The 9591-nt window shown below is 39.1% G+C and overlaps 1 protein-coding gene across 9 annotated transcripts in view; it reads right to left on the minus strand.

The window, feature by feature from the left end:
• Positions 1 to 9591, minus strand: part of LOC112466650 (tricalbin-1-like) — a 32287-nt gene that overhangs the window by 922 nt on the left and 21774 nt on the right. For 8 of the 9 annotated variants that reach the window (XM_025034872.1, XM_025034873.1, XM_025034867.1 and 5 more), the window contains 13 exons: positions 5015 to 5213; positions 4095 to 4462; positions 3618 to 3843; positions 3190 to 3338; positions 2614 to 2708; positions 2348 to 2521; positions 1961 to 2158; positions 1614 to 1883; positions 1363 to 1536; positions 1071 to 1269; positions 726 to 955; positions 443 to 662; positions 44 to 164 (listed from right to left, as the gene is read on the minus strand). In XM_025034872.1, the coding sequence (XP_024890640.1) occupies positions 44 to 164; positions 443 to 662; positions 726 to 955; positions 1071 to 1269; positions 1363 to 1536; positions 1614 to 1883; positions 1961 to 2158; positions 2348 to 2521; positions 2614 to 2708; positions 3190 to 3338; positions 3618 to 3843; positions 4095 to 4462; positions 5015 to 5213 (2623 nt within the window). Of the gene's footprint in view, positions 1 to 43; positions 165 to 442; positions 663 to 725; positions 956 to 1070; positions 1270 to 1362; positions 1537 to 1613; positions 1884 to 1960; positions 2159 to 2347; positions 2522 to 2613; positions 2709 to 3189; positions 3339 to 3617; positions 3844 to 4094; positions 4463 to 5014; positions 5214 to 9591 lie in introns of those variants that run through there. The other variant, XM_025034874.1, reaches the window with a different exon arrangement.

Raw genomic sequence — 9591 nt, forward strand, 5'->3', positions numbered from 1 at the left:
CCTGCGAACCATTGTCGTCATCATTAATTACTTAACAACTTACGTTTGAAGCTTTACTCGGCAGTACAATTGGGCGATGTGCGCTACGTGGAGACCTTGCGCTTGAAGAACCTTCCCTTCCACTCCAGAATACTTCTCTCTAGTGCCATTGACAATTTTTAAATCTGAAAATCCAACAATTCTCTTTTACTTTATGTTTCAGCATTAAATTCGAGAGCTCTAGTCGTTTTTCTTTAAAAAAGGACCAAAAATTTAAAAAAGGGACTACATAATGTTTTTATCTTATCTTTTCGGTTTTACTGTTTCAGGTTGCATTAATAAGTGTGTATTAATAAATTGCAACTGTAAACAAAGTGCATTAATAAGAGTGACAAAGATCTGGGGTGAAAATATCTGCATGGTTATATACATTAAAATATCACGTATGATGATATCGACTAACCATTCGGCCTCAATCTTAATCGCGGACTGGGCTGCCGTATTCTACCCAGCATGTCTGGTTGCGACACCGCGTGAGCTAGACCGGATTCCGAAAGAAGCTCCGTGGCGTCGGCCTCCCCGCCGCCTCTGGGTTCCAGGCTCAACGTGATACCCTTGTTATCGTTCTTATCCTCTATAGTCACTTCCGAACGGAATCTACGAAGTTTTAAACCCCTCTTCACCTACAATTACACGAAATAGCTCAAAGCTGACGTTTCGATCATTGGATAACTCGACGCGTTTACCTTTTGCTTCATCATGCGGAAACTATTGTACTGCGGTAACTTTTTGCCGAAGCTCTGTTCGGGGCTGGGGGTCAAGCTGTGATGAGAGGCCCGTCTCTCTGCGATCACTTTGGCGGCGTCGGCCTCGTCAATGGAATTACTCGCAACCGACTCCGTGATGACTTTCGGAATCCAGAAACTTGGCGTCCCGTTTACTTCGTTGGACTCTTTGCTGGTGATGCTGATTTTATCTATGTGAAAATATACCAAAATTCTATCTGGGAAGCCGTATCGAACAACATTCTGTTTATTAAAAGTTTAGAAAAATGTTAAATATATAATATAAGCTTTAAAACGTGACGTTACCGGACTGGTTGGACGTAGTTGGCTTCAGGAGGGTGACAGTGCGCGGTGGAGGTGGTGGTGGCACAACCGGATCCAAGTGTAGACGTATTTTAGATTTTTCCATGGAAGGCCTTCGCACGATACTCGACAAGGAATCAGGCTCGGTGTTTAGATGAGAAGAATTGTCGCTGACATTGCTGGTTGCATACGTGCTTTGCGTCTAGAAAGAATAATTTCAAGCGAAGATTTATAACGAGAAATTACTCGATAAATTATAGAATGTTGAAATTATATTGTTATCCACAAATATTACCTCGCATTCTTCCGACAAGACCTTAATTTTCAGCTCTATAGATCCCGTTTTGGTTTCTCTCAGCGGAAACCAATGGGACTGATCGCTGTTCGACAGCTTTCTGATATCGTCGAGAGTCAGTGATACTTTCCCAAGGTAATCCTTCAAGCCGAAAGTATCATGATCCCATAACAGCTACAAGATCAAATTAAAAAAAAATTATCTCTCTATTTCAGAGATAAAATTTCAGTGCGAGACAAATATGTAATTACGATATCTAAAGCTTCTCCGGTCTTCGGCAAGCCCATGATGGAACTCTCGTCCCAGCAAGGATTCAGCGTCTTCTTCTTTATACTGCTCTTGTATTTCGTCTCGTTGTTCAGTTTCAATTCGCAGAAAGGATCGCTGAAGCCGTTGAAATCCTTTGCGACGAGATCTCTCGCCCGCAACAACGTTACCTCCATCAAGCCGCTTCCGGTGGACAGGAGACTGGATATATCGGAGGAGGCGGGATCGACGTCCTTGTGCGTTAATAGCAGCTTCTAAAAGTATTTTAAGACTTGAGTGAGCACTCACACAGAAATTTTTTTCCGAATAAATGTAGGGTTTCATAACGAACCGCCTGTTGCATCCATGGCAGACTGTTCCGTTTGATTTTCGGTTCGTCGTCCAATGTAGTTGGAACTAGGCTGCTTCTGCGACTGTTCACCACTTGTTGTACACTCTTGATAGGATAAAACAGCACGGAGACAGTCATGGAAGAGGCGATGTTGGAACCATTCAGTGTGAGTTCTTTTCTGACGATCCACGTTGTGTCCTTTAAAAAAATTACTTTCTATTTGGAGACTTTTTGCAACGTTGTAAGGTAATTAACTGTGGCATGAATTAAAGGATTTTAAACAAAAACAAGGTAAGTCTATAATTTGTAAGGTATATTTTAAATACTATTATATCTAAAATATTTCTTGTGATGAGTCGTCCGTTTCGTCAAGAAGAATTTGATTACCTGAGACAGAGATAGCATGGCGAGTCCAAGCATGTCCGTATCCGTCGATTTTACTATATTCCATGAATAAATGACGAAGCTCAGCGACACTTGCGTGTAATCCTGCACCAAAAATTGCGCTCTGCAGTTCCAAACCGGGGACGTGGTCGAGCAAATGTAATGCGTTGTTTTCACCTAAAAATCCACGTAGAACTTTAATATATTCCGCTCAGATTTTATTTTAAAACATTGCAAACGTATTCAACGACATAATAAACTGCGTTTACCTTCTTCCGGTTATTGAACAGCATGCAATAAGGATTACACTGAACAGTATCGCCGTGGAGATTGTCAGCGGAATGAATGTAAACCACCAATACCCCTGAAAATTACGACGCATCACAAGGCGAATATATCTTTGTTTTCAATTCATTACGAAAAAAAATACAACACTCAAAGACTTTCTACAAATTTTCACGGTCTACAAAATTTTAATATAAAAGCGAAAGGTTTAGCGTGCTTGAAAGCTTTACTGTTTGATAAAAGTTTTGATAGTAAAACCATCAAGCGTACGTTTAATTAAACATTATTTGTCAAATTAAATAAAAAAACGTTGCACACAATCATCATGCTCAACTTTCACCACACGACACTTCGATTATTTTACCTGCTTTGTGCGCTTTGTGGTAAGAGTGTCGCGACACTGAAAATATTTCATACGATAATGCTGATCGCGACAAAAAAAATGTAATTCGGATATTTCATAGAAATTATCATTTATCTCACAATTAATGTCAAATTGCAAGTGCTTCTCTCCGTTTCATATATTCTATATTACATTACTAATATTTTTCTTTATATACCTGCAAGATGCATATTATCGGCCATTAATTCTGGCTGCGGTAAGTCGGGGTCCAAGTGCGGCAGAGTGGTGTACTCTAATCGCGCATTGATACTCGGAATGTTAGCACTACTGCGGGACGGTTTCTTTTGTTGTAATACGGTTTCAACGCTGTCGAACAAAAACAAGTAGAATTAACAAGTAACAAGGAAAAAGTAGGCTTTGAGAGTCAAACTAGTTCGTGAATTATGTAACGTTTATAATCTGCAAAATAATCGAATCAGAAATAAAAGTTGCTTAATTGTCCATTTATTTAAAAACGAATGGATTAACGGGGGATGCTAAATTTGGTGAGAAACTCAGTATGCACTCCGATAGCGTAAGGACTGAAAAAAATCGACATGAAATGCTCGGGCGATGTGGCGTAGCGTGCCGTCAATGCCGACTTACATCTGCAAATTCTCCCAGTCGTAGACTCCTAACGCTAACTCGAACTGCGCCAAAGTGATTGTACTAATGAGACGTTTCGCTTTCAGCTTGATGGTGATCCTCTCGTTGTCTAACGGCCCGACCAAGAAAGATACGTCCTCGGTCCACGTTGAGCTCAAGTTCGAGGTGATCCGTTTTTGATCGCCCACCGTTACCACGAGCCATCTCACCTCATCAGCGACGTTCGCTGGCAATAGAGAAACGCCAGTTAAGGACTTTCTAACGAGTTTGTAATAGTTCATAATAATGGTTTGCGCGCCCATTATAACATATACAACAATCGCGTGTTGACGGGAATATTCATAGTGAGTAAAACCATACGTGTTTTAACTACGCTAAATCACGCTAAAAGAAAATTTCACGGTCGATAGCCGTTTCTGTCTGGATCTCAGCCCTAGCCGTATGATTACTCGCAGTTTTGATTCGAAGAACACTCACCAGAACAACCGTTCTGGCACAGGACGATGGTAAGCACTCCTTGCGGCAACGAACTGGTCACAAAATCCAATCCAGGACCCGGTTCCTCCCGCGCCCTCAGGTTCAGCTCCAACTGGCCCGGGTCGACCAGCCAGCTGGCCAGAGCGTCGGTGACCACCGCGTGAATCCAGGTCTTGATCAACGGCATCTCCATCATCTGCACTGCTCGTAGGATTCTTACGCTGAACCAAACGTCCGGCTTCTCCAGAAAACTCACGCTGAGTCCTGTCGCGTGTGGAAACGGCGCCGACGTGTTCAGTGTTAAATTGACGATAATCGTGCCGGACAGCGATAGCTTCTCCACCGCTAGATCGATATCCATCCCCACACTGCCGAGGTATTTGCAAAAAGATTCACAAAATTGTTTTAGAATAGACAATAAGCTAATAAGAAGATAATAAAAAAATCATGAGTAAGATCAGAATGATCTGGTAAAAAAGCAAACTTTGAATATTACAAAATTAAATTAAATTCTTAAATTAAATTCTTATCAAACAAATAAATTGCAATTAATGATACGACAATGTAAAAGTAAACACTGTTAAATTCATCAAATTATCAATTCGAGTCGATTTTTAACTATCCATATAAGTATAAAGCCACCACTGTTTCTACTCAATATGTCGTTAATGTAACTAAAACAATGTTAATTTAACTAAACCAATGGAGTTAAAATAATACTGTTTTATGTTAAATAATAAATTTTGACACACGCGGTGTGTCGAAGTTAAAAATTGCAAAACGTTATTTAACTCAAGGTATTGATTTAAATGACATCCTTTAATATTTAACAGTGAATATTTGCGTTGACGATAATATTTGCGACTTTGTTTGGAAAGTTCTCGAACGGTTTTTAATACGGTGAATGCTTTGTTCCTCACCCTTTACCAAATAACCGCGTGGTGATGAGCATGCGGAATTGTTCGCAGTCCAGCCGCAGGTCCGCTTCGATGGACAATTTAGTCTGGTCGAAGTGATGGTCATTGGGAAGATCGTCATCGCTGCAGCAATCGAGTGTTCTGACGCGAGTGATGCACGGCGTCTGTTCGCCGAGAGTGAGTTCGCGTAATTCTAATGGACCTGAAAAACGAGTATCTCTTCTAGAGTCACAATTAAGCCGCTAAACGACGAAGTAATTTGGAATCCTTCGAGTGATGATTAATTTCTTTAGCCAACTTTTTTGCGCTCTCTCTCTCTCTCTCTCTCTCTCTCTCTCTCACTCACTCAGCAGAAGCAGACGTGTGAAACATCGCTCCGTAAAAGTGTTAATTTTTGAGTGGTTTAGAAGTGAGGGAGAGTGTTAAAAAGTTGTGTAACGTATATCTGCATAGACCGGGGGTAGCCATGAGTGTTATCTAGCCGGAATATGTTGATACATAGACACGAGAACTGCATTTCGTTCAGAGGTCATCGAAACCTCGTACGACAGGTAGACATCGACGGCGAACACAAAACGCTGACGTGTGAAAGTGACGTGTTAAAGTGACGAGTCAATTAACTGTCTCTGCGGATATTAGCATAATGAACGAGGAATACGCCGAGTATCGATGCTCGGCATGTAAGAAGCCGATAAAAACGGAGGTGATAGCATGCAAGTCCTGTGCCAAGCTTTTCTACCATCCAGGTTGTGTATCTAAGCACAAAATTTATGATAGAAACCGCGAGTTGGTGTCGTGTCCTGGCCCATTCGAGAAATTAATTATTAGTGATGGTGATAAAGTAGCTGATATAAATAAAGCAGTGGCAGCAGCAGAAAGAGCAACGGCACCTGCAAAAATGAGTCCGGCGCCAAGCAGCGGGAATAAAGTAGCAGCCGCGAGTGATATTGATAGAAAAATAGATTGGCTTGTAAAAACAGTGAAAGAATTAAAAGATGAGGCAGCATGTAAAAAGGAGATCAAGTCAATGATAAAAGAAATAGTCCGTGAGGAGGTGGGAGGCATTAAACAGAAAATAGAAGAATTGAGAAAAATGTTGACGCAAGGGGCATATGGATCGTCAGGTGGAGCGACAAGAAAATATAGCGATGTGATTAAAGAAAGGAAGGAAGAAAATATCTTGATTATAAAACCAAAAGTACAACAAGAGAGTGAAATTACGAAGAAAACAATTAAAGATAAAATTGATATAACCAAGATGGAAATAGGAATTACCAAATTAAGAAAGGGAGGTAAAGGGACAGTGATCTTAGGATGTGAGTCGAAAGAAGAGAAGGATAAGCTAAAGGCGACGGTACAAGCGGCAATGGGCGAGGAGGTCAAGGTCTCTGAGCCACAGAAGAGGAAACCAAAGATTAAAATAATTAATGTTGGTGGAGAAGAAATGAAAATGGAGGATGATGAACTGATAGATACAATCAAGAAGCAGAACAGAATTGGCGAAGAATCCTGTATGCACCTAGTGAAGAAAATATTAAGAGGAAAAAGTAAGGATACTGAGCAAGGATCCGTAATAATTGAAGTGGATGAAAGCACTCATAATTCACTAATAAACAGAGGAAAAATAAATTTAGGATGGCGAAAGTGTCCTATATTTAATTATATTAGTGTTAGAAGATGTTTTAAATGCTGGGGCTATTACCATATTGCCAAAAATTGCACGAGACAGGAAACATGCTATAAATGTGCAGGAAATCATAAGGCGAATGAATGTACGACGGCAAAGAAGAGGTGTGTAAACTGTACCTATAAGAATCAGACGTACAACTTGAAGATAAATGTTGAACACGAGGCGCTAGATTCGGAATGTCCGACATTTAAGAAAGTATTGGAGGAAGAGAAAAAAGAGCCGGCTGGGAAGATGCAAAATAGCAACCACAGGGAGAAGCGGATTTACTCTGGTATACGAATGCACAAAGCTTCTTGGCGCATAAGGACGAAATTCAACATCAGATTATGAAGAGGGTGAATCCTGTGATTCTAGCGTTATCCGAGACTAGATTGACTGTAGAAATTGAGGATAGTGAGGTCAATGTACCGGGGTATAGTATAGTTAGATGTGATGCTGAAAATAGAAGCACAGGAGGAGTACTGTTATATGTTAGGGATGATATTAAATTTAAAATAGTTGATAAGAAAAAGATAGTGTCAAATTGTTGGTGCGTGGTGGTAGAAATAAGAAAGAATTTGTATAAAGGTATGATAGCAGTAGTGTATCATTCGCCGAGTGCGTCAAATGGCGATTTCGTGAGATTTTTGGAAAATACGGTTGAAGATTTAATAATAAAGTATGACTGTATAGTGATAGGGGACTTTAATATAGATATAATGGTAGATTCATTTTACACAAAGAAATTATTAATGGTAATGCAAAACCTAGGGATGAGGCAATACGTTGATTGTCCAACGAGAGTTACAAAAGATAGTCGAACGATGATAGATTTAATTTTTTCGAATAAAGAAATAAAGGTACAAGTGAATGAGAAACCTAAAATCACGGACCATACATGGCTAAAAGTAGAATTTAATATAAATAAAAATAGAAATAAATATAAAGAATTTAGAGGCAGGGACTATAGTAAATTTAATGTAGATGAATTTCTTACAATAATGGAAGAAAGAACTGAGCAAGGTCAAGGGCTAGATGTAAGCATAAGGGCGGAGAGATTTGTTAATAGTATAGTAAGTGTATTGGATACTGTAGCACCTAAGAAAAAGTTTAAGATTCCGAAAATATGGGAAGGGAAAATGTGGTATTCAGATGAAATTAGAATGGCAGCAGATAGAAGGGATGAGGCTCACAGTAGAGCAATAAATTCAGGTAAAGAACAGGACTGGGAATTTTTCAAAAATGAAAGAAATGCAGTAGTTAAACTTATCAGGGCAAAAAAGAAAGAATATTATGAGAATATGATAGATAATAATAGGAGTGATCCTACAAAAATGTGGAAAACGTTAAAAGAATTAATTAAAGGTGAGTAAAGGGGTTCAGAGAACATCGATAATGTAGATTTTGAAATATTAGAAGACATAGAAGAATGCAATATAGCTGATAAATTTAATATATATTATGTAAAAAGTATTAGCAACATTGTGCAATCTATTAGTAATGTAGAGAGAGAACTTTGTTAGAGAGCTTGTGTGGCTTGTGAGAGAAAATTCTTATTTTTCGAGTAATTGGCAGGCTTGTCTCCTGTGTGGTATGAGTGTGTGCGGGCAGAGTTCGTTGAGATGTGCTTAGCGACACGTGCGTTCTTGAGAAATCCCGAATAAAGATATCATTCCTTACATATCCGTGCCTTATTTACGCATCTTATTCAGTTCAAGTTTGGACAAGTAATAAGGGGATAGAAGGCACGGGTAGGAGACCTATTTATGTAATTGAGAATAAGGGAATTATGGAAAATTTTGAGCCAATTAGGGCACGTGTAGGGGCGTGATTTGGAACAAATTGTTAGGGAATTACCACGAAAGAACGGAACAGAGGAAGGGATAAGTAGTGATATATTAAGAATGGTGCTACCTATGATAAAAGATGAGTTTGTAGGGGTAATAAATGATTTGGTTAGGACAGGTAAATTTCAAGGTCGGTATATGACGCGTGTAGCGTCGCTACCGACGCGTCATTTACCGACCTTGGTAAATTTCCAGAAGGATGGAAAACATCCACAATAAAGCCCCTTGCACAATGCCAGGCAACAGGCAATAGGAACAGGGAATAGAAATCAGAAATCATGTATAAATGCAGAATAAACAGTGACACAGGCAATAGACACAGAGTTTCCGTCACGTTGGAAATTCTGTGTCTATTGCCTGTTGCCAACCAATCATAGCATTCGAATCTTTTAGGTTGTAATTAACGATTTTTTGGTTATTTCCTGTTCCTATTGCCTGTTGCCTGGCATTGTGCAAAGGGCTTAATACCGATACCAAAGGTAAACAAACCAAAAAAAGCGAGCGAGTATAGACCGATTAATATGTTACCGATATATGAAAAAGTATTAGAGTTAGTTGTAAAAAAACAGTTGGAAAAATTTCTAGATGACAATGAAATAATAACCAAATACCAATCGGGATTTAGGAAACAGCAGTCGTGTGAGACAGCAATTCAAAGTTTTATCGAAGAATGGAAGTTGATAATTGAGGAGAAAAAAATGGTGGGGGTGTTATTCCTGGATCTCAGGAGAGCGTTTGAGACAATAGATAGAGTAAGATTAGTGGAAAAATTATATCAGTATGGAATAAGAGGAGTGGTACTGGAATGGATAATATCGTATTTAAGTAATAGAAAGCAGCAAGTTAGATGCAATGATATGTGTTCTAAAATAATTGAGACAGTATATGGCGTGCCACAGGGATCAGTATTAGAACCTCTATTGTTTATTTTGTATATAAATGATATAGTTAAAGTCTGTCCGGAGGGAAGTATATTTAGATTATTTGCAGATGACACGACCGCAAGTGTAACAGGAGAAACAGAATAATAAATTTTTTTTCGCCAGTATATAGAATAACAATTA

This window comes from Temnothorax curvispinosus, unplaced genomic scaffold (genome assembly GCF_003070985.1).
Source record: "Temnothorax curvispinosus isolate PA1 unplaced genomic scaffold, ASM307098v1 QBEX01016430.1, whole genome shotgun sequence".
NCBI classification, from domain to species: Eukaryota; Metazoa; Arthropoda; class Insecta; order Hymenoptera; family Formicidae; genus Temnothorax; species Temnothorax curvispinosus.